Source organism: Triturus cristatus, chromosome 5_2 (assembly GCF_964204655.1).
Source record: "Triturus cristatus chromosome 5_2, aTriCri1.1, whole genome shotgun sequence".
Lineage (NCBI taxonomy): Eukaryota > Metazoa > Chordata > Amphibia > Caudata > Salamandridae > Triturus > Triturus cristatus.
The window spans coordinates 995,033,938-995,059,077 of record NC_140588.1 but is presented as its reverse complement, the minus strand read 5'-3'; the positions used below and the strand labels follow the sequence as shown (position 1 = coordinate 995,059,077).

The following is a 25,140-nucleotide window of genomic DNA, read 5'->3' as shown; positions in this document are numbered from 1 at the left end:
GGTTTCAAAGCGCCAAGATACCCTTCTGGGTGAACGTGCGCTTTACAAATAGACATATTCTACAATTGAATTAAAAAGAAGAGTTTAAAAGAAAAATGCTGTCATGCGGTCCGTTCACAGAAAATGCTTCACTAACTTAGCACATAACGGTGCAAGCTGTTCTCTGTTTCGTGTTGTACATATGCCTTTGTGTATGCTACAGAGTGCATTACGTGTCTGAGCGTGCGTGTTGGTTCTTTTGAGCAATTGACAGCCTGCAATTGCCTGCTTTTGTCTGCATGTGCCCCTCGTTACAGACGCAGTATGAAGAAGCCAAAACGATGGGCTTTGCTAAAGTTTCTACGTCATAGTAATCGAAAAGGAAAAACTGCTGCTGGGGCTCAGACAATGTGTTCACATCACCACTGCCCCCAAAGAGGACAGCACAACTGCCACGTGACTGAATCTGGCTGAGCCAGAGGTCTGCCTGGATTGAGACTGACTCTGAACCAGCCCTCTCTACATGCCTGCACCTGTGCAGTTCCTGCCCCACTGATCTTTCACGGGTACGTCTGACACGGGACTCACTCTGCCCTAGCCCTACCGGCTTGTCTACATGTCAAATGTGCACCTTACATCATTACATGTGACCAACTCGCTTACTTTGACAGATGTGTCTGGGTATGACTGAATCTTCCCCAGCCCCGACACGCATTTTAGAGGTGCGTCCTACATTTGACTGGTTCTGTCCTGGTCTTGCCCTTTGAAGGGCAGTGGGCTGGCAGGAATGACCTCACTCCCCAGGAGGTCAGCTTTCCACCCATCACTATCAACTCGGGTGACCATATACGTTCAGGTCACTTCGGCGTCTCCTCCAGTCTTGACCTTTCACCTACAACTGCTGCTTCCCGGTGTGTTACTCTGATTAGTTCAAGTGAAACTAAGCAAGACTACAACACCCAGAATGCATTAGGTTCATACATGAAAGTCCAGGTACGGAAACAGTGTACGTAACGACCTGGAGGGTGAAGGCCATCCTTCCATGTACACCCTGAGTCTCGATGAGTCCAGAAGGCGGCACTGTCAATAACAGATCTTAGCTTGTTCTTTGGTCGAAGATAACCACAGTCGGTACCTGGACATGTTCTGCCTCCCTTGGCAGCCCCATCTCACTGCCGGACCAAGGGAAGGGCAGGTTACAGTCAACAAATGCCTGAGCCCAGGGTGTCCCTAATACAGGACCTCTGCCGAAGAGATTTTCAATTTCATAATACTCAAAAGCAGACTCTGAAATAGGGCATGAGTGGGGCCAGAAATGTCTATAATTGCTTACAGATTTGGAGCGCCAACTCCCATGCTTTGTGAGTGGTGTTGGTGTCCTATTGCAGAATGCCGAATGAAGCCCTCCCCGCGTTAGAGAAACGTGGACGCGGTGTGCAGGGAACCGATGCAATCTGATCTTTCTTAAAAGGACGCGTCGAGGAAACGCCAGGTGGGAGAGCGGGAACTTCCCAGAACCTCCCATTAGCCCTCCCTGTGGTGTGTGTGGGTGGGTGTGTGAGGGGAACAAGATCCCTTCTGCGGGCTCTGGCCTTGTCTAGCTAGGTGTTGGTGATGCGCCGCCGCCTTATTCTTAATGCGAGTAACAACAGTTGTCATGTTATGCCGTGTTATGCTAAATTACGTTATGTCATGTCATGTCACATTATGCCATTTTATGCCGTGTTATGTTATGTTTTGCTATGTTACGTTATGTAATGTCATGCTATGTTACGTTACGTCAGATCATTTTATGTTATATTATGTCATGCCACGTTATGTTATGTGTTATTTCCACAAAGCATGGGCACCAAAGTGTCATGGCGCTTATATAGGAAAATGCTACTTACCAGTATGCATCTGTTCTTGGCATGTAGAGCTGCAGATTCGTACACTGTGCATTAGATCGCCATCTGGTGTTGGGCTCGGATGCTTGCACCTTGTTATTGTCTTGGAAGAAGTCTTTTGTAGTCACGAGATAGGTGACTCCTCCCTTGGACGATAGTGCGCATGGGCATCGACTCCATCCTCAGATTGTTTTTCGCCATGATGGGAAATGATGGAGTCAGTAAGAAATAGAAAAGATGTCCATGTGAATGTATCTAATTAAGATAATACTGGAACGGATACAGGTCCCAGGGAGGCGGGTGGGCGTGTATGAATCTGCAGCTCTACATGCCAAGAACAGATGCATACTGTTAAGTAGCATTTTCCGTTCGAGGCATATGAGCTGGAGATCGTACACTGTGCATAGACTGTACAGCAGTGTCTCCCCTAGCGGTGGTCACCTATATCCGTTACAGTAGTTTGAAAAAGTGTTTTAAGAACAGCTTGGCCTACAGAAGCTTGTTGTTTAGCCTGCACGTCAACATAGTAGTGTTTGAAGGTGTGCGGTGTAGACCATGTTGCTGCTTTACATATGTCATCTAAGGGGATGTACCCTAAGAATGTCATGAAAGCCCCTAGTTTGCGTGTAGAATGCGCTCTAGGGGGAATTGTTAATGTGCATTTAGCCTTTTGGTAGCATATTTGAATACATTTTGCTATCCACCTGGCGATCCCAGCTTTGTAGATGGGGTTACCCTTATGAGGTGGAGAGAAGGCTACAAACAGTTGTTTTGTTTTTCTTAAAGGGCTTAGTCCTGTCGATGTGATATAGTAGTGCTCTTCTAACATCTAGCGTGTGAAGGGCTTTCTCTGCTACCGAGTCTGGGTTTTGGAAAAACACTGGTAACTTAACTGATTGGTTTAGATGAAAAGCAGAGATGACTTTGGGAAGGAATGTTGGATTTGTTCTGAGAACCACCTTGTTACGATGTATTTGTAAGAATGGTTCTTGTATGGTTAAAGCCTGGACCTCATTTTCCTGAGAGAGGTAATCGCGACAAGCAAAGCTACTTTCCATGTGATGAATTGAAATTCACATTTATGTAGAGGTTCAAATGGGGGTCCCATGAGCCTGGTAAGAACAATGTTTAAATTCCACACCGGAGAGGGTGGTATTCTGGGAGGATTATTCTTTTAAGGCCCTCCATAAACGCTTTAATTGCAGGTACTTGAAATAGTGACAAGTGTTGTCTATTTTGCAAATAAGCTGCAAGTGCTGCGAGCTGTAACCTTATGGCTGAAAATGCCAGATTACATCTTTGCAAGTGTAACAAGTAGCAAATGATGTCCCGGATGGAAGCATCCAGCAGATCAATACGATTATTGTTGCAGTAGATGACAAATCTTTTCCATTTTGCTGCATAGCAAGCTCTAGTAGTTGGACGTCTGGCTTCTTTAATAATATTCATACAGTCCGGCGGAAAGTTAAGATAACCGAACTCTAGGACTTCAGGAGCCAGATTGCTAGATTCAGCTGACTTGGGTCGGGGTGTCTTATCTCTCCATGGTTCTGCGTTAGCAATGTTGGGGAGAGGCGTAGTTTTTGGTGTGAAACTACTGAGAGTTCCAACAGTGTCATGAACCAAGGTTGACGTGCCCATGTAGGAGCCACCAGGATAATTTTGAGAGACTGTTGCTTGAGCTTGCGTACTACTAGGGGAATCAGTGGGAGTGGCGGAAAAGCATACGCAAATCTGCCTGACCAATTCATCCATATCGCATTGCATTTGAATAACGGGTGTGGAAACCTGGCGGCGAAGGTTGGGCATTTTGCGTTTGTGTGTGTGGCGAACAGATCTATTTCTGGTTGACCCCACAACTGAAAAAATGGTTGAAGAACTTGGGAATGAAGTTCCCATGCGTGAATTTGCTGCATCTGTCGACTGAGCAGATCCACAGTCTGATTGTGAACTCCTGGAAGGTGTTCTTCAAGCAGGTATATGTTTTGTGGAATGGCCCATCTCCAAATGCTTCGTGCGAGCTGGGATAGCTGCAAAGAATGTGTGCCCCCCTGTTTCTGTATGTAATACATGGCTGTCATTTTGTCCGTCCGAACTAGGACAGTCTTGTGTTGTAGATGTAGTTGGAATGATTTGAGTGCTAGAAATATTGCTAGTAATTCCAGGTGATTGATATGCAGTACTTTTTTTTGAGTGGTCCATTTGCCTTGAATTGTATGTTTTAGGAGATGGGCTCCCCAACCGGTGAGTGATGCGTCTGCTGTTAGCACTATCTGTGGAACTGGCTTGAGGAACGGTCGCCCTTTGGACAGGTTTTGTATGTTCCACCACTGCAGAGAGCGATGTGTGCACCCGTCCACCAACACCAGATTTGTTAGTTGTCCTTGGGCCTGGTTCCACTGACGTGCTAGGCATTCCTGTAAGGGGCGCATTTGAAGTCTTGCATGAGGTACAATAAAGATGCCAGAGGCCATCATTCCTATGAGTTGCATGAATACCCTTGCTGGGAGGGAGTGCTGTTGCTGACATTTGGCAACTAGGGCTTGCATAGTGGCTATCCTGGCAGGAGTGGGATATGCCAGAGCTCTGGATGTGTCTATAGTGGCCCCTAGATACTGATGTATGTGGGAGAGCTGGAGATGTGACTTGGTATAGTTTATTGTGAATCCCAAGTTGTGTAGCAGCTGGATGGTTTGGTAAGTGTGATGAACACACTGTTTTTGTGACTTGGCTTTTATCAGCCAGTGGTCGAGATATGGGAAGACATGGATTTATTGTCTTCTGAGGTGTGCTGCTACTACCGCCAGACATTTTGTGAACACTCTGGGTGCGGTGGTAACCCCGAATGGAAGGACTGTGAATTGGTAGTGTTGTCCGTCCAACATGAATCTTAGATATTTCCTGTGAGCGGGGTGAATGGGAATATGAAAGTAGGCGTCCTTGATATCTAGTGTGGCAAGGAGGTCGCCTTGTTGAAGTAGGGGAAGAACCTGTTGAAGAGTGATCATGTAGAAATCATCTGAGTGTATGTAAAGATTGAGCGGTCTGAGATCAAGTATTGGCCTGAGGGTGCCATTCTTTTTGGGGATTAGGAAATACAGCGAGTAAACCCCTGTTCCTTGATGCTGTAAGGGAACTGGTTCTATCGCTTGCTTTTGAAGCAGTGAGAGAATCTCCTGTTTTAAGAGAGTGAGATGTTCTGTGGACATTGGATGCTGTTTGGGTGGTATGGTGGGTGGGGTTGCTGTAAGTTCCAGGCAGTAACCATACTGGATAATTTGTCTTACCCACTTGTCTGTTGTAATGGAGTTCCAGACAGGCAGGAAATGTGAAAGTCTTCCCCCGACCGGAGTGGAATGGTCTGGGGGGAGTGGAGGGAAGTCACTGTTTAGTAGCGGGGGGGTCCGGGTGTTGTTGTTACCTCGGCCTCTTCCTTTGTTGTTATTCCCCCTGTATCCTCCTCTAAAATATCCTCTACTGGGGGATGTTTGTGTTGTATTTTTGTAAGAAGTAGAGGCAGTGTCTGTTCCCATGTTTTTGGATCCTCCTCTATAAAAGGAGCGACGAAAGGAACCACGTGTGGATGGAGACTGTAACGCTCCCATGGACTTAGCAGTCTCCATGTCCTTTTTCATTTTTTCCAGGGTGGTGTCTACAGCCGGGCCAAAGAGTTGTTCTTGATTGAACGGCTGGTTGAGGATGGTGGTTTGTCCCTCTTGTTTAAAGCCTGAAATGCATAGCCAGGCATGTTGTTTGAGCAGCACACTAGTGTTAATGGACCTAGAGGCTGTGTCGGCTGCATCAAGGGCACACTTGATTGAGGCATTGGTTATTAATTTGCCTTCCTGAATCAAGTCATTTGCCTGAGTCTAGTACTGATTAGGCAAGTGTTGTAATAGGGTTTCTAGTCTGTCATAGTGAGCCCTATCATACCTCGCAAGTAATGCTTGGGTATTAGCTAAGCGCCAGTGATTGGCTTCTTGGGTTGCAACTCTCTTGCCAGAGGCATCTAGCAGCTTAGATTCCTTGTCCGGAGGTAGTGCGTCACCGGAGGTTTGTGAGTTGGCGCGTTTTTTAACGTTAGACACTACTAGTGAGTCCAGGCGTAGCTGCCCTCTGATGTAGGCGGGATCGTCGGGTGCAGGTTTGTATTTTTTATCAATCCTGGGATTAAGAATTCTAGTTCTCACTGGGTCCTTGAATATGTCTGGGGCGTGTTTAATGATCCCTTTGAGCATTGGCAGTTTTTGTACAGATTTTTGCAACTGTTCAAAAGTGTCCTGGAGGAAATCCTCCTCTGCAGGGTCTTAATACATGTGAACGCCATGGTAAATAGCAGCTCTGTTAACAAGCTGCCCAAATCCAATATTGTCATCTGGGGGAGATGGTTTTGTTGGATATGGCTGGGGATCTGGGGGATCTATTGGGTCGCCATAATCGTCCCAGTCATTCTGTGGCGTGTCCGTATCATTGTCAGGGTCAGTGAAAGGGTCATTGTGGGCCCCCTCCCCCTACGTCATTATCATCATCATCATCGTGTGGTGGTGTATTTGGAAGTGGTGTAGGGTGTGGAGGTGGGAGAGGTATAGGAGGAAGAACAGGAGTAGGAAGAACAGGAGAAGAGGGTCTTATATGTGAAGTGGCACAGTCTTTTTTCTTCAGAGGCACTGCAGGAGTGTCTGTTGTGTCCAGCTTCCTCTTCTTTTGTGGCACAGCGGCCACATGTCCTGTTTTGGGGTCGATATGCAATTTTTTCTGTTTTGGATCGACGGGATCTGGTCGAAAAAGTTCTTCCTCCTCGACAACCGTTTTCGGCGCTGACTTTTTCGGGTCCGAGCGGGGTTGAGTTTTGTTCTCCGAGGCCTTAGGAGTTGTTCTAGAGTCCATTGGCTATGGAGACTGAAATCTTCTTCAGTTTAGAAGGCTTTGGTTTTGGATCCGAAGATTTTTCTTTCGGCGTCGAGGTGTTCTGAGCCGATTTCTTTTTGGGAGTGGGGTGGTCACTCGGTTTGGGTGCCGAAGGCGCTTTCAGGATTGGGATATGCGGTTTGCTCGGTCCCGAGCTACCCGAAGGCTTTTCCTTTATCTTCAGAGCCGAGCCCGAAAGCGGGGCTTTTGAAGTCTGTTTTTGGTCGCAACTGGGGCCAGCAGGCGAAGTCTTGACCAGGTCAGTATACAGCACAAACAGTAAATCTTCGTCTTTTTCTTGTGAATTTCTTCAGTTTAATAGTTTCATTTTCTTAATGATTTCACAGTCTTCACAGTGGTTCCTGAGCCAACACGTGTTTCGTCGCCTTTAGTTTAATCATACATGCGACTTGTTCACGGCTAGGTACTTAATATTGAGATCGTAGGACTTATCAATAGACTTTCCACTGATACAGAATGCTTCTTGGCCCCTTGATATATTCACCACGGTCTCTTATCGTTCTCGGTTGATGTTCGTGCCTGGTCACCAATAAAGTTTCCTTGTCTTCTTGACATCCAGGGCCTATCCTGACCCAAGATGGCTGCCACCCGACCAAATCTAATATATTTAAGAATGCTCATATGGAATATATCCTTGGGCTTATGACTAGGCTCACAATGTGGATCATGAGGAATATGACGAAATCTACTAATTTTAGGATGCGCCATTTAATTAACTTCGCACATTCTGCACACCTTAATATACGGTGAATCTAACACAAGAATTATACTCCATATGCACACCGAACTCGTGCCCTTTGACTGTTATCACATGTGAGGTATATTGTCCGCATTAGTATTATCGGACCTCTCAATAGCGGCAATCAATACCAGTTCCAGTTCCAATATGGCGCCGTTGGAAACAGACTCATTGCGTAGACCTACATCGATTTCCGGTCACATGACTTGTGCACGGACGATAAACACGCCGGGTTCCTTTCACCGCTAACTCGTATTTGGAGCCAGACGCGGATGGGGCAGCGAATTTTTGCACTTTTTGACTCGTATAACCAAAGGTAAGGAAAGAGCCCTTAACATGTCACATATACACATGTGGCTTCGCCTATTTGTTTGATTGGAAGCGACTACTCTGATAATGAGGAGATTATTTCTTATACGGAGATTTTTATCTCTCTGTTACAGACGGGGAAACTACTTTAAAATAGAGAGCACAAGTGATATGTTGAAAACATAGATACTGCAGATGCCTGGCCCCCCCGTCGCTTGAATGTATGACCTGGAATTATCGTCATACTTAATGTATGTATATTTCTCTTGACATAACAACTGTCGCTAAGTCTGAACACTCGGCAAGTTTCCCTATATCTGGTTACTAACAGCCACGTACATTTCCTTCCTGATTTTTATATATTACAGATTGTGTCTATAAGACAGTGTTCAGGTCAGTGTCTTTTTGGACTTCCTTACCACCATTTAGTATATCACTTGAGATACTTATACTCATAGCCAGTTTCCACATGATCAGCACTTGGCGTTTATTTCATGGCCGTCCTCCTAGAGTCAGTCATACCGCAAGAGATATCTGTAAGACACCGCATGGAACATACCACCTTCACATATAGAATATTTTCACACATGACACACATACGCTATAGATATCCGTGCCGAACCAATCACCATCTGACATGATAAGGCTAGTACTCACCCGATTTCACGGTGAAAGTTAGTACACTATAGCCTTGTGATACCACCACCTGTAACCATTAGTATTTACACCTACCCTGGGAGCACATTTGTTTACAATGTTAACAAATGTTCACAACATCGTTTTTTTTAAATTGGACTAATATGGATTATCATATTAATTTGTACCTAGCCATGAACAAGTCGCATGTATGATTAAACTAAAGGCGACGAAACACGTGTTGGCTCAGGAACCACTGTGAAGACTGTGAAATCATTAGGAAAATGAAACTATTAAACTGAAGAAATTCACAAGAAAAAGACGAAGATTTACTGTTTGTGCTGTATACTGATTTGTATCATTAACTTTGACAACTTTATTTTTGTGTGTGCTTGGGTACCTTGATGCTAACTTTGTGTTGTCTTCGCGACAACTGTCCAGGGAGGCTGGTGGTTCTCCCATACCTTTTAGCACCATAACTAATTCAGAACTTTACAGATACTTGGTACACTCACCATATGCGCCTATTCTCTATTTACAATACCGCCACTCAAAACGTAAACGAAGTCTTGACCAGGGCCTTCTTTTTCTGGGGTGGAGTGGGGGATGGGGCAATTGTACTTACTCGTTGACCAGGAGTGATGTGGTCGTCTGAGTCGTCTGCTTCGGACTCGATCTCGAGGTCTTCGGAATCTTCTTCTGGGACATCTGGGCCTTTATCGAAGATGTCCGCTGGTGCCGAAGCGGCTTTCTGCACCATGATGTGTCGTCGGGCCCAACGATCACGGATGGTCTTATTCGATCGAAAAGAGGCGCAGGCCTGGCGATTGTTCTAGTCGTGTTCTGGCGATAGGCAGAGGTTACAGACCTTGTGAGGGTCACTGTGTAGGAATTTAGCTCCACACTCGGGGCATTTTTTAAAGTGAGTCATTTCCAGGAGCTGTAGGCCCGATGGCATGGATGGGCCCAACGGCCCGTGTCGACGACCGGAATTGAGTTGTTAAGTTGCGTGTCGAAGATCACGCGATCGATAACAATACCAGAGAGTTTGCGCGTCGAAAAGTTTCTAAAAAAAAGTTTCGAACCGGAGCGCAAAAGTTACATCCAAACCCAATGGCAGAAAAAAACAATCTGAGGATGGAGCCGATGCCCATACCTATCTCGTGACTACAAAAGACTTCTTCCAAGACAACAACAAGGTGCAAGCATCCGAGCCCAACACCAGATGGCGATCTAATGCACAGTGTACGATCTGCAGCTCATATGCCTCGAACACAGAGCTACCCAAGTCTGTAACTTCATCTGTTGAGCAGAAAGGTCTTCAGCTTTCTAACCCGACTGAGGTGGGGGAGGGGGGTGATTGAGCAGAGCAGAGATAGCGCCAAGGAACTCCAGATCTTGGCTCCCACAGCCGAGCACGGTGGGCTCCTAGCAGCTCTATGCCACCTGTACTTGAAGGCAATAAATCCAGGAGTGCCCTGGTGCACAGCCCCATGCACTGTGACCATAGACTTGAAGATGACTCTATTTCTAATAGGAAGGCAATGAAGTATGTCAGAACTGGGGGAACGCCCCTACTTAGCAGCATTCATGGTGAGCCGGGTAGCTGCATTCTGAACTAGATGAAGGTGGTTTGATGCTCTTTCAGAGGCGGATGCATAGATCGCATTACCATAGAGCAATAGAAACTGGTCAAGAGTGCGCACAACAGAGACATGCAAGGCCTTGTCCATATGGGGGGAAGGTGATGCAGTGTCGTCGTTTGGAGAATCAGGTCCTAGCATCTTTGGAGATCTCTATCTCAAGAGATATTGATATTGAATATGTTTGTAGAGCGATCGAATGCCCTAAGGCATCTTGGCACTGGCGTCCGTCAATAAGCACAGATCTATATGACAGAAATGATGGCATTAAAATATTCAATGGTCATCAATCTAGATGCAAGGATTTCAGACCACTAGGGAGCGAGTTGGACATGGACCCAACACCTTAGGAGACTGTAGGGATTCAGATGTTAGGTCACCTGCCGAAGCAAACGACCATGGTGATAAAATATTCAATAGTCGTCAATCCACATGCAAGGATTTTGGACCACTAGGGAGCGAGTTGGATCCGGACCAATCACCTTAGGACACTGTAAGGATTCAGATGTGAGGCTACCTGCTGAAGCAACCAGTAGATACGTTTTGGAGGGTTCATGTTAGTGTCATTTAATGGCATCCACCAATACGTCCAAGAAAGACTAAGAGCCGATGAAGATGTATCAGCATTCTAGCGAAAAAATCTCAAAATCATTTGGCTGTCACTAGCATGTAAATAGTATCTTACCCTCAACTGCATCAAAAGGTGGTGAAAAGGATGCATGCAGATGTTGAATATTAGTGGGACAAGACAGAACCTTAAGGAACACCACAGTTCATTGGTCAGGACGTAGATGTAAAGGGCTGTATTTTAACATTTTAACTAAGTGTTGTCGACTGATCCGATAGGAGGTCAACCGATTTTATACAGTGGCAGAAATACCTGCCAACCATGACTGGTGGAAAGGATTTTGGGGTTGATGTTATCAAAGGACGCTGAAAAATCCAAGAGGGTTAGGTCCCCTACCTCACCTCTGTCTACCTCTTTGGTGCCGTTAGCAGCAATTCTACATGTTACACCACAATTGTTGCTCTTCATCCGGACAAAATTAAATAAATAACCTGGACTCTGCCATACAAGCTACATCTGTGGAAGTGTTAAGGCGTCTACAAAGTGGTGGAAGAACCACTTCTTTTACTCCCATTATCCTTCACTTAGCAGTCTTATGATGTTGCATATTGGTGGATCAGAGGGTTAGCTTGTGCACCTCTCCTTTTATTCAGGCATTTTCCGAGCCCATCTTTTCTTGAAATGCTATCTTATACCGCATTCCCCTTTGACCCACTTAAAAAAAGCAATGCGCACAAAGAGGTGCATAAGTTTTCTGACACTTTGCTCCAGCCACCTGGACAACACTCTCCGTGAAATCCCATAGGCAACACAACCTAGTGGATTTCAGTGAGTACCCCAGCATAGAACAGCGCACCAAATCCTAAAAGATAAGCTGGAATATGAGTCCCCTGTCTCCACACAGAACGGTCCGGATGCACAAAACCACATTACACAGCGGGGCCCCAAAATGCCTTAGCCCCATTCAGTTTTCCATAAGTAAAATTGAACACATCTACAGCCAAAACCAGTGAACAGAATTATAGCAAATTTGACAGAAAGCTAGATTTTGGTCTAGAAAGTGTGCTTTTTGTGATCTGGTGTAAAAAATTAAATAAATAAAGAAAAAAAAACACATTACACCCTAGGAATACATTTACAACTGAACATGGCCTCATTTATGCCTGTCAGGAGTTAGCAGGAGGATCCCTGGCAGGCATACATGGTTTTACTGTCGCATGTTTCTCGACCACAAATCCAGAGAAATCTGTAGTAGTAAACCCCATTCAAACGGTGAGAAGCGGGTGGCTCCAGGCACAGCTTTCCATGTGTACTACTGGGAATGTTTGTGATTTCTCAAAAGTAGTAAATCTGCAACAGTATGTAGGAGTACTACCATGAAAAAAGATTTACTACAGCTCTTTGTGAATCGGGCCCAGAGCAACTAGTTGCCCATTGATGTTTTAGCACATGTGAAATGCACTAACAGTCCCAGTAATCCACTAATGCAATCACAAGGCAGCATGTCAGCTCTGCCTTCAAAGCATGGATAAACAAAAATTGATGTTTAAGACCACAGCCTAGATTTGAGGCACAATGCAGAATTCTGTGATGAAGAAGATTTAAAGTATTTGGACTTATAGAAGGTAGTAGGTATATTTCTCAAGATAGATGCCTAATTTGGAGTGGAAATTTGATGGGGGCAATATAGGCCATCAATCGATTCTCTGACTAAGCCCCTTTCAAAGAGAAGCAATATATTCCCAGCCAGTCAGGATTATGGTCTAAGCATGTTGTGATGCTTGCCTTACTAAACACATTGTATCATTAGTACACTACTGGAGATTCAATTGCATAACGTGTAGTAATGCTATTACTGGGCTAGTTAACATTTTTGCAATGGGCATCAGTCCTTTGCTAGAGATAATGGCAGACATTTCTCCCATCTTGTGATGCAGTTTTTTCCCCACCACTGATACAGTGAAACAGTGAAACTGTAAAAATGAAAACCCTTGTCTAAATGTGAGGAGACCAGGTATTCACACTTGTTTAGGTCTCGCCTAGGCAGCGCTTGCGCTGTCTCTTCGAGACATGCTGTATTCAGGATATGTGCATAATGCTCAGCCTACTTCCCGCCCATCTTTTTAATTGGCTCCTGTCCCTGTCCTTTGTAAATGGTGGCTTTTCATTGGTTATTAGGCTTTGTAGTCCCTCCTTAGTACCTCCCTGTCTCTTTTTGTAACCTCCCAAGAGGACACCCCCTATTACATGGGTTGTTACACCATAGGTTTTAATCACAAACTCAAGGCACTATTTTCTTAAAGGCCTTCAGAAAGGACACACACTTGGTCCTAAAAAAAGGTTGGCAGTGGTTACTTTAACCGCTAGCACAGTTCACATTTATATTAGACCTTCTAAAAATTTCTCTTCATCAGCTCCGCATAGAGTACAACCTAATCCAGAATCAATATAATTCTTTTGTCACATTTCAAAGCTACTAATTGTATATATTGAATGTACTGCGGTACTGTCTTGCATGCAAGGCATTAAGGGTAGGGTGGATTGCCCATAACTTCAAAGTTTATGATGCTCACTAGGGACCATTGTGGTACTGCACCTACACATCTCACATTTATATTAGATATCTTTAAATTTCCCTTCATTAGCTCCACATAGAGTACAACCTAATCGAGATTAATATAATAATTGTTCTGTCACATTTCAAAGCTATTAATTGAATATATGGACATAGCTATGTGAATGTAGTCGTGGAACTATCTTGCATGCAATGCATTAGGGGAGTACCATATGTATCCAAACGTTTGATGCTCACTAGGGACCGCTAGACGCAGCTTGCGGTACTGCACCTATACATCTATATTAGACCTTTTATAAATTTCCCTTCATCAGCTCCACATAGAGTGCAACCTAACCTAATCCGGAATTAATATAATTCTTTTATCACATTTCAAAGCTACTAATTGTATATATGGACATAGATATTTGAATCTATTCGTGGTACTGGCTTCGTGCAATGCATTATTGGTAGTGTGGATTTACCATAGCTTCAAAGTTTATGATGCTCACTAGGGACCTCTAGGAGCAGCTTTCTGTGCTGCACTTAGACAAGCAGTGCTGGAGCCTTGCTCATTAAGGACCTCTAGGAACAGCTTGAGGTACTGCACCTAGACATGCAGTGCTGGTACCTTGCTCACTAGGGAGCTCTAGGAGCAGCTTGCGGTACTGCACTGAGACATACAATGCTGTTTCCTGGCTCACTATGCAATCATTTGCAATGCACTAGGTCTCGCATTACTGAAAGTCTGAGCTATTGGTGTTGCATTATTATTTGCAACACCAATACCTCAAACTCTCAGTAATGCAAGATCTATTGCATTGCAAACACTTGTTATCTTTTTCCAGGGGGGTCTACAGGGACAGTCCTGAGTGTAGGAGATTTTATTTTCTACAAAGGAGGCATCAGCAGAGTCAGTCTTCGCTTAACTGAGCAAGTTTCATCAAAAATAAATTAGGATCAATTTGTTTACATAGGTCTTGCACCAAATTCCCACAGTTGAAACATCGACTTTGACATACACTGTGTCCACAATATTGAGCTTGATGTATCTTCACACTGGAGTTAAGAATAGTAAATCTATGCTTACCTTGACAAAATGTTGGCGGTTGATAAAGTGACAGAAACCATAGTAGTGCAAGAACACTCCAAAGTCAGTGTCTTGGTGTGGAGATGGAGATACAGTCCTTGACAGGAAGCAGCTTGATGCAACACACCTCACTGCCTCCATCCACTGCTCTAAGTATGGTGGATCAAGTTTGATCTATGTTTCACCACATGTACGTATCTGAAACAGCACAGAAATCCCATGCACAACCTGCCATCATGTGGTGCGGACACGTGGGGTGTGTGCACTCACGAGGACGGACGCTACCGAAGTGGCCATTCAAGAAGTTCTGGGGCCAGTGGCCTCCGGGGCACCAGCCTGGAAAGCACACGTTACATGACACCTAAAAAACTCCATGGACCGGGGATGCCACAACTGTTATCTAAGGAAGAAGTTATTGTCATCTTAAGGATTTTTGAGGCCCAGGGAAAGATGTATTTGGGGCCCTCGGTTCACAACAACATTGAATTGTATTACCCATGCTCTGCTAATTCAAGCCTGGAAGATACCAAACAAATTTGAATTATATGCTAAATTATCAGAAACAGCCAAAACATGTCTTAGCTGGATCTCCAAAATCCTTAAGATGACAATGGACAGAGAGAGATAGAGGTAGAAGTAGGTAGACAAAGGGGGGAAGAGGTTGAGATAGAGAAATTGAGGTGATATTGAGAAAATAGCCACTTTCCCCCAGGCCCTTGGAAGATGAGGTTCCTGGGCAATTGCAAAAAGAACAATTGATAGACAGAATGCAGAACAATGTCATACATTCACCCCAGTACAGAGATCTGGGCCTAAATCCATTGCTGTTTTGCTCACCATGCCATTCCAATTTGAACCCACCCCTATGCAAATCAGTCTTGACCCTTATCCCAAATGGGGACAGTCCAGCCCGAACTGCCAGGCCAGGTCCTCCCTGGACTGGAGACAAGCATCCTAGACCAGTTTCGGGGTTTCACCCCTCATCAGCCAGAATAGCTTGACTTCAGTGGCATGGAGAGCACGGGACCCACGTCTGGGCATACCTGTCCCACTCGGGTTGAGAAATGCAAAAAGAACAATTGATGAACAGAATGCAGAACAATGTCATAATTCATCGGTGTTTTGCTCACCATGCCATTCCAGTTTGAATCTAGCCGTATCCAAATCAGTCTTGACCCTGTGCCTAATGGGAACCGTCCAGTCCGAACTGCCAGGCCAGGTCCTCCCTGGACTGGAAACAAGCATCCTAGGACCGGTTTCGGAGTTTCACCCCTCATCAGCCAGGATAGCTTGACTCCAGTGGCATGTAGAGCACAGGACTCATGTCAGGGCATACTCGTTCCACTCGGGGTGACAAATGTAATTGCCCAGATTGCCCATGCCTTGAAATGTCTCTGGAAGGGCATGAAGAGGCCAGCTATGGATGGGGATGATTACATTTCTACTATCCGTTGGAAAGGCAGCTCCAACTCACCCACCCTCATGCCAGAACTACAGGCTTGTCTCATCTCCAACCTGGCAGGAGCAATGTTAAATGCTCCACAAACCCTGTCCCAACTGCAGCCCCTAAATAGTCATAAAGACAAACCAAGCATTAGCTTGCTCTACACCCTAATGCAGTGGACTTCAAACTGTTTATTACAGTGCTCTCCCAGTGACCTCCTTAGATCTTTATACAAATATAGGCAATGTTTAACTATGTCTTAACTCATTTAAACATTGCAGTTAAATGTTGTTACCATTTAAAAAATGCAATCAAATGAGTGACTGCCAAACATACTATTCCGGTAGGCAGGCCTTTGAAAGGTGCAGAAGTATCCACAGTGTGATTATTAGAAATGGGGGTGGGGGTTTGAAGATTATTTGGAGTCCTTTTCCTATTGATACATACTGTCAGCTAGGATATAAAAGGTAAAAGATGTTAGTGATGGCCCACTGCAGAGCGATTACCGCCGCTCATTTTTTCTGCTTAAAACAAAGCACTGTTATAACGATAATCCTTCTTTTGGCCAGAGCCTACCCCTCGCCCCAAAACTTGAGGCCCCCCACTTTGAAGAACCTTGCCCTAATGTCCACTGGCCCATGGCAGTCCAGCTGCTGATTGGATGGGATGGACAGTCAGGCTGCCAATCACATCCAATCAGCAGAAGGCATGCAGTGCGCCAGTGGGACAGACCTAGGTAGATAGACAAGAAGGATCAGCCAATGAAGAGATAGGGGCACCATGCGGTCCATGCAGGCCCCTGGAACAAGGGCAGAACAATATCAAGGATTTTTCTTCCAGGAGCACCTTCCTTCCAAAGAAATATGATGCCACAAGTTAGTTTTGTTACGGTCCTTGTCCACGTGTTTGAATAGAGTGGAAGCTGCATTCGTTCCACAATGAATGTATAATTAATTACTAGTTTACTGAATATGGTCTGAAAATACCCGCTTACCACTGAAGATTAGTGGACCGGTTCAGGTTCTGCCCCATCTCGCTTTGTATTTTTGAAACAGATGACTAGTTCCAGATCATTAAACATTTTAGGTTTGGCAATAACGTGCATGGTGAAAACACCTTTTATTACTGTTTCGCAAAAGTGGTTGTGTGGCACTGGTAATGTGATAAGAATGTGTGTGCATGTTTAATTAGACAGACTGCAGTTGAGTCGCAACAGGTTGTATGATGGAACAACAAAATCTCTAACCCCTCATGTCTAAACAACGTGGTCTGAATAACAACCGAGTCTTAACCACGCATTGCTTTACCACGCATGCCTTTACCAAGAATGTTTGTGGTAAAGGCATGCATGGTAAAAGGGTATGTATGGCTAAGGTCGCCACCCCCCCACCGCCCTAAGGTACAAACTCCACCCCCAATCCCCCTCCCATCCTGAGGTGCAAATACCACTGTCCCTTCCTAACCCCCACGCTGTGCCCTCCCCCGTCCCTTAACCTGACCCTGGTCAGCTCTGTCCCAGCCCTAAGAACTGCCCGCCCTCCGCTAAACTCTAAAAACTACCCCGACTACCCATTTCCCTCCCTCTGAGGCCTAATACCCTAACTCCTAATAAAAAAAACGTACCCAAAACTCCCCATGCCCTAAAAACTACGGTGACCCCTTAGCCCTGAAAAAGCGACCCCTGAACCCCCCTAGCCCTGAAAACTTGCCCCAGCCCTAAAACACTAGCCCCACCCACCCTAAAAACTAGCCCCACCCCGCCCTGAAAACTAGCCCCAATCCCAGCCCTGAAGACTAGCCCCGAAACCCCTAGCCTAGAAAACTACCCACACCCACCCCCAGCCCAGAAAACTACCCCCAACCCACCCCTAGCCCAGAAAACCACTCTGACTCCCCCAGCCCACAAAACGATCCCCCAACCAACCTCCCAGCCCACCAAACTAACTCCGACCTACCCCTCAGCCCCACTTAAAACTACCCCATCCCAACCCTCAGCCCAACTGAAAACAATCCCAACCCACCCCCCAGCCCACAAAACAACCCCTGATCTCCAATCCACAAAAGTACCCCGACTCACCCCCAGCCCCACTTACCTCACCCCGCATTTTTCCCTGCTTCTGTCCGTCCAAAGCTAAACTGGGAAACATCCTTTACCTCACATGCTTTACTCCGCATGCCATTACCCCACATTTTTTACTCCACATTAACTTTTACAATACAGTTCTTTACACCGCAAAACTGTTACAACGCAGTTAGAATAGTAATTGCGTTCGAATGGGGGATGCGTTGTAATGGATTGCGTTGTAAAGCCCTGCGTTAAAAGTGAATGTGGAGTAAAAGATGCCGGGTAAAGTGTTCTATTCAGCCAAACTACCCCGACCCACTCCCCAGCCCACAAAACATTCCCAACCCACCCCTAGCCCACAAACAATTCTCGACCCCCCCTCAGCCCCACATTAAAACAAGCCCGACCCACCCCCAGTCCACAAAACAACCCTGTCCCCCAGCCCACAAAAGTACCCCCACCCATCCCCAGCCCCACTTACCTCTCCATGGATCTTTGCCTGCTTTCTGCTTCCGTCCGTCTGAAGCTAGAATACCCCGATCCACCTACAGCCCACAAAACATTCCTAACCCACCCCCCAGCCCACAAAACAACCACTGATCCCGCAGCCCACAAAAGTACGCCAACCCACCCCCAGCCCCACTTAAAACAACCCAGACCCACTACCCAGCCCACAAAACAACCTGACCCCCTAAGAGACAAAGGTACCCGACCCACCTCCCAGCCCCACTTACCTCACAGTGAATCGCTCCCTGCTTTCTGCTTCTGTCCGCCCGCTAGCCCTACCACGCATTGCCTCAACCATGCACATGCGTGGCTAAGGCACATGTGTGGTTAAGGATTGCGTGCTAGGGCTTGCGGGGTTGTAACACTGGTGGTTTAGACCGCGGTGTTCCGACTGTTCCCCGTCACAACAGTTTCAGAAATACTGTACAGTAACGTGATTACAACTCAAAACAGCACAATAATGTTACAACAAGCATACAACACAACAGAGACACAATGCCACACACCACAATTGCATACAAAAATACCAAAATGAGAACATAGAACACAAAACAACTATATATACAAGCACAAAAATGCAATTGTGTTTTGTTGTCATGTTGTCGTTTCAGATTGTCTTGTAATGTTTTGTTCTGTTCCTTTGCTGTTGTGGTGTCTTACTTTCTGTTGCTATTTCTGTTTTGTGTTGTTCTCCTGCACCATCAAATTTTGACAGTAGTGTATTTTTATGTTACTATCTTGTTTGTTTTAGAGTAGTTGTAGAATTATGTTGTGGCTGTTGGCTGTGCTGTATTATGTTGTATTATTATTGAGGAGATTTTAGTTATTGCGTTGCATTGCTATGTTGTGATTTTATGCTGTCGTAGTAAGTAAGTTCATTATGCACAATTAATTACACAACCGTTGAAAACGCATGATAATAAAAATTCCATAAAGTTAATTCAGTAGATAAAAACAGCGTTAAAAAGACATCAAAGTGCATTTTATTAAAATTCACATTTAAGCATTGTGCTCTAGTGCATTGTGCGTTAAGGAGAGCAGGGCTAAAAGGGGCTATACTGAACTAAGCAGTCATCATTATAAATTCTATTACAAATTACGTTTTGCTTTACAGTCTTCACCGAATTTGTTGTGACTATAAGGTACAGTAGCGAAAGCTTGCCAGGACAAGCAACAGTAAGTGATTTTGTGCTGTAATCTTACGTGTGTGGTTATTTAGCGTTGCTTTATGTGTAATCTAGATTTATAATGGTTGTGCTGATGCTTGTGTATTGTTTTAGTGTGTTAAGCTGTTGTATTGTTGTGTTGCATTGCTGTGTCAAGTTTCTGTATTGTCATTTTGTTTGATTTATAGTAATTGTTGTCTGCTGTCATTGTGTTGCTACGTTAGAGAAAGCACAGGATTCCAGTGCTCTTAGGAGCGCTGGGAGAGTCTGCTCTATCCAATCCTGGTGGTTCTTTCATGGCGTGAAAGCCGCACCAGGATTGGGTCGTGCAGGACGATGCGCAGCGGAGGTAACAGTATTAATGTATTTATTTAATTTGTTTCTGCCTCACCACCCTCAGAACAAGCTAGCTGCCACTGAAACTCACCACATCTATTAAGTCAAGATAATATTGGAAATTAAGAGCTTTCAAGGTGTCCTATCTGACCTTGAAAGCTTATGCAGGCCTGGTATCAATTATTGCATTCTGGTACTTCACATTTTTCTTATCCAATTAAAAATTCAGGACTACAAATCCCAGAAAAGAGGAAACAGAATGCCATGCCTCACTAACTTACTCTCTCCTTTGGAGGATCTGTCTAACCTAGCCCACGCTGCTAAGAATGGCATAAGAGGACATTATCACAGTACCTGTAGGTAAATCTTCCTCAATCCAGGAATAGAGTCCCCGATTCTGCCTGAAGCCAATCTACCGATTCCTGAGGTTGCACCAATACACACCAAAAGAATCCAGTCTTTGTTGGCTTCATGGAGCTCCAGCTCAACATGTTTCATCTGAAAAACAAAGATATGGAAGCAGAGGCAATCAGTGTTTTTTATAAAATGTTGAACAGCCAATTTTTTTAGTATGTGAGGTAGTAGTACGGTATGTTGAACTATAAATCAACATTGAAGACAAAATAAATTAAAGGCCCTTGTTGGCATATTGCTTGGAGAAAGGACTTACTGACAGGGAAACTAAACTGGTGCACTCTTGAGATGATTGTAAATGACAATAAAGCTGGTTATATCACAAAAAAAAGAGAGCAGTACTGGATTCCTGAATTTAGGATTCATATAGATGGTCTCTATTAGATACTGTCTGGGAAGCTACGATACATCTGAGAGATTTTCATATGATTGTTCACTATTAAATTGTTTTTGATCTATCTCTTCTTTAGGATGCCAGTTGTAGGTCTTATATCTTCATGCCCTCATGTATTGATTTTGACCTTCTGCGATTTGTTAATATTTTTTCTCAGTAGCATTAACTATTTGTTAGTTAATTGATGTTGAATGTGTCTGAGCTTAATGTTCACTACAAGACTGCCCCTACAGAAACTTCAGACTTCAGGGTTTTCGCCATAGCGACTCACTTATTGTTCAGTGCAATTCTCTAACTGTATTGCAGTACATTGGTGATGCCATTACACTTGTATTACAGACCCCATGAGTAATGTCTTATTTGAGTACATGTACATGCACTAGATAGTGGTGTGGATAACCTTTATAAAAAAAACAGATTTCCACTTTCTCCTTCCAATCTCCTAAAATGTCATGCAATTGTGTGGCCCGCAATATTTCAATTCGTGGCCTATGGATCTATAAGATCGTTCTGAGATCAATCAGGCAACAAAGTGATCAAGAAAGAGATATTATTAATCAGACAGGTTGAATATGGCATTTATGTTCGTCTTCTCTGATAAATTGAGACCGCTTTGCTTTAGGCAATGTACTTCAAGATACAGAGGAATTTTAGAACAATGATAAAATGGTTTAAAATTAGATTTTGAAACACAGAAAGGTAGGAATACTGATTGATAATGGTCGCCTACCATGCATCAATGATTGAAGGCTTCAGCTTTTATAAAGAAGAGTAAATACATATCTTGCATATTTGACATTTCTTGTTTCTTGAAGCCTGGTATTTTCATAACAGAGAAGATGACGTCTGTGGGTGCTCCATGCTGAACACCTGAATTAGGTTGAGTGGAAACTCTGGGACATGGTCATGACCAAACTCTCATTGGGGGATTTCAGGTGTGCAAAGTAATCCTTTAAAAAGTGGATGAATCTGAAATAGTTCTCCTCAAGGATTATTAGTGGGGAAACTTGAAACGTTTTGGTGTAGATACATTATTTAGATGACTTGGAATCAAACTATTAACAACTTGTCAGCATTTGAAGTCAAGCTATTTGTTTGTAGAGGTAATTATGTTAATTCCTGACTGCAGGGCTAGGAATTTTTGAATGATAAGCTAGTGTAGTGATACTTATTTAAGGGACAGTGCTTTGACGTATTCCTCAGCACTATGAGGATATAGAGAATATAGGTTTTAGAATAGTATTGTTCTAATTGACTGTTGTAAAATTAATTTCATTAAGTTATGAATTTCTGTATAAGAAGGATTATTATTATTGTTCAAAAGATGTAGTTTGTTTTTTCAGGAAATATAGATTTCTTGCTTCCGTAGCACATATTTGTAACCATATTAGATTCAATGTATTTATTCACATTGCTTACGTGTTTATTTTTTGCATATCTATAGACAACTAATGATTTATGTCATCTTTAAGTTTACCTTAGACTTATAGATGACATAGATCATCTCTTTTTGGAGAAGGTGTTTTTCTACAACATTAGTAGTCAACCGAAACGTGAGGAATTTGCACTAAATAATGGAGAAAAAATAGCACGTGGACAAAACATAGTGTCAAGAATATTGAGGACAAAAATATTGTGAAGGTAAGTTTCTATGGGTAAGCAAACTTTAACTCCACGTATATGTACCTTGACAATGTGTGTATATATATATATATATATACACATACACATACCTCTATATACATACACATACCTATATATACATATATGCCACGAACCTCGTTGAACCGCTTCTTCCAAACAAAACAAGCGTAGACCCAGGTTTGGTGCAGTTTATTTTATTGAAACACACCACCAGTCGCCATGACGCATTTCGGCAGATCCCTGAGATATATACATATATATATATATATATATTCACTGAAAAAACCATAGGTTTCAGGGACGTTATAGTTAGTTGGGCATTTCACTCTTACAAAACCATAGAAATTCCCCCGGTATAGTTAGTTCAGCTAACTAGAGCTCGTGCCCCCGCAATGCACTGCTGATGATGTCACATATTACATCATTCATGACATGGTCAGTGACATCACTGATGACATCTCAAATGACATCACTGATGACATCATCCACGTCAAAATCTCGATGCACCTCCTCACACTCTAATATAATCTTTGATACACCCACTGTACAATACAGAATACCATTTTCGAAACCATCAACACACCAATACCAGTTACTACATACCCAGTCACTGATTCCTAGGTCTACACACACATCCACTCGTTCACCCATACAATCACTCATACATACAGTCACTCATCAATACAACACTATCATATGCACTCATACACCTATACAGACACTCACACACCGCCACTCATCCATGGAGTTACTCACACACCTAGTCAGTCATGAAAAGAATCAATCACACTCCCATCTCCTCACCTATACAGTTATACACACACCACCTCACTTATTCAAACATATACTAACAAATACTTACTCTCTTATACAATCACTGATACAGGTACACACTCATCCATACAGCCACTCTCACAATCACTGACTCTCACGTATAGTCATTTATATACTCCAAGTCTCACATACACTGCCTTTTACATATGTAGTTACTTGGGCATGTACCACAGAGACATCCAATCTCTCACCAACACACCCATACACACACTCACCCGCCCATACAGCTGTTTCCACATGCACTCTTGAACCCATACACCCAGTGAATCAACCACTCACACATCTATGCACAGAGTCACACTCCTCCCACCCACCCACACACACACTCAGTCTTGCATACAAATACTCAGGCAACCAATCAATAACCCATATAGACACTCATGTAGCTACTGACCAACACATGCAGCAGCTTACACAACAACAGACATGCTGATACACACATTCAGACAGTTTAGTCACTAACCCATGCTTTCAGTAAGACACATTTAATCACTCACTTATACACTCAGTCACGCACCTACTAAATCCTCCATCCAGACACGTATACACCCACGTATTCTTCAATACACCTTGGCATATATATAAAACATATTTAAACTTTAGAGAAACACACAGTCACTGGATGATGCCACCAGTGATGTCATCAGTGATGTCATCAGTGATGTCACTGACCATGTCATGAATGATGTAATATGTGATGTCATCAGCAGTGCATTGCGGGGGCGCAAGTTATAGTTAGCTGAACTAACTATAACGGGAGAATTTCAATAGTTTTGTACGAGTGAAATGTCCAACAAACTATAACGTCTCTGAAACCTATGGTTTTTTTCAGTGAATTTCTAAGGTTTTTTTAAATGCTAATTTTTAACTATAACGTGCCTGAAACCTATGGTTTTTTCAGTGAATTTCAATGTTTTTTTAAATGCTAATTTCTAACTATAACATGCCTGAAACCTATGGATTTCTCAACGAATATATATATATATATATATATATATATATAAATCTAATTGTAGTAGGGTTCATCAAATATTCTTTGGAGATATCATTTGTTTTTCAATCATAACAGTGATTCCATTTTGTGACAATATTAAATTTCACATATGCCCAATGCATTTCGGGCACTTAGCCCTTCGTCAGGGGCTTAGTTATAATGATGCGCATTCAGGATGTTTAGCGTTGTAAGAAATCTTGTAGAAATAGCCGTGTAGAAGATAGCGGTGGTGTAGACGGCCATTCCATGTAAATGCTGAACATTTGATGAACTCAATAAAGTTTATTGAGAAAAGTTCACCAAGAAGTGATTAATTTAATTACTATTGTGCTTTTGAGTGGTAGTTGGAGATGCCCCTCATACTCTGAGGAAAGCGCTTTTGGACTGTACTGCTATCCTCACACTCAGGAGGATTTACAAACTTGCACCACCTACCTTTTTGATTTGATTTATTGACTTACACTTCAGAGTGCTTCTATCTATCAAATTGTTGATTGATATATGTCGTTTTTCTGTCATTAATATGTCAGAAATGTATTTATAAAAGGTAGTATATACATTCCATACAAAAGCATTTCAAATGTGTATTTTGAACTTGTATCACTCTCTATTCAAAACCTGTATGTGGTTATTATGTTATTCTATTTCCATACACCCAATCACAAATATATAGAATATATGCTGGAAATTATATAAATTCCCTAATGGTTTCATTTTATACATGCACGATTTATCATTCTTACAATATCCGCCACTGTGTTTGTTTGACGGTTATTCATGGGTCTCCAATATAGGATTTAATGGGCTTAGTGCCCAGGCAGCTCATGCGCCTACGTACATTATTTATTAGGCTTAGTGCCCATATTCTATAACCCATTTTTTTCTCTCTTTTTCATTTTGTGTTGGGTTTCTGTTCTATAGATTTATGTCCATTGCATATGTTTTGGATGCAGTTGCTTTTACACATGGCAGATCTATTTGTAAGTCATTTATATTTGTAGTGTGTTTG

At 43.3% G+C, this 25,140-nt stretch overlaps 1 protein-coding gene across 1 annotated transcript in view; it reads right to left on the bottom strand.

The window, feature by feature from the left end:
• Positions 1 to 25,140, bottom strand: part of SLC16A2 (solute carrier family 16 member 2) — a 466,864-nt gene that overhangs the window by 88,433 nt on the left and 353,291 nt on the right. Inside the window, exon 4 of the mRNA XM_085608252.1 lies at positions 20,206 to 20,349. Coding sequence (XP_085464378.1) covers positions 20,206 to 20,349 — 144 coding nt within the window. The remainder of the gene's footprint in view (positions 1 to 20,205; positions 20,350 to 25,140) is intronic.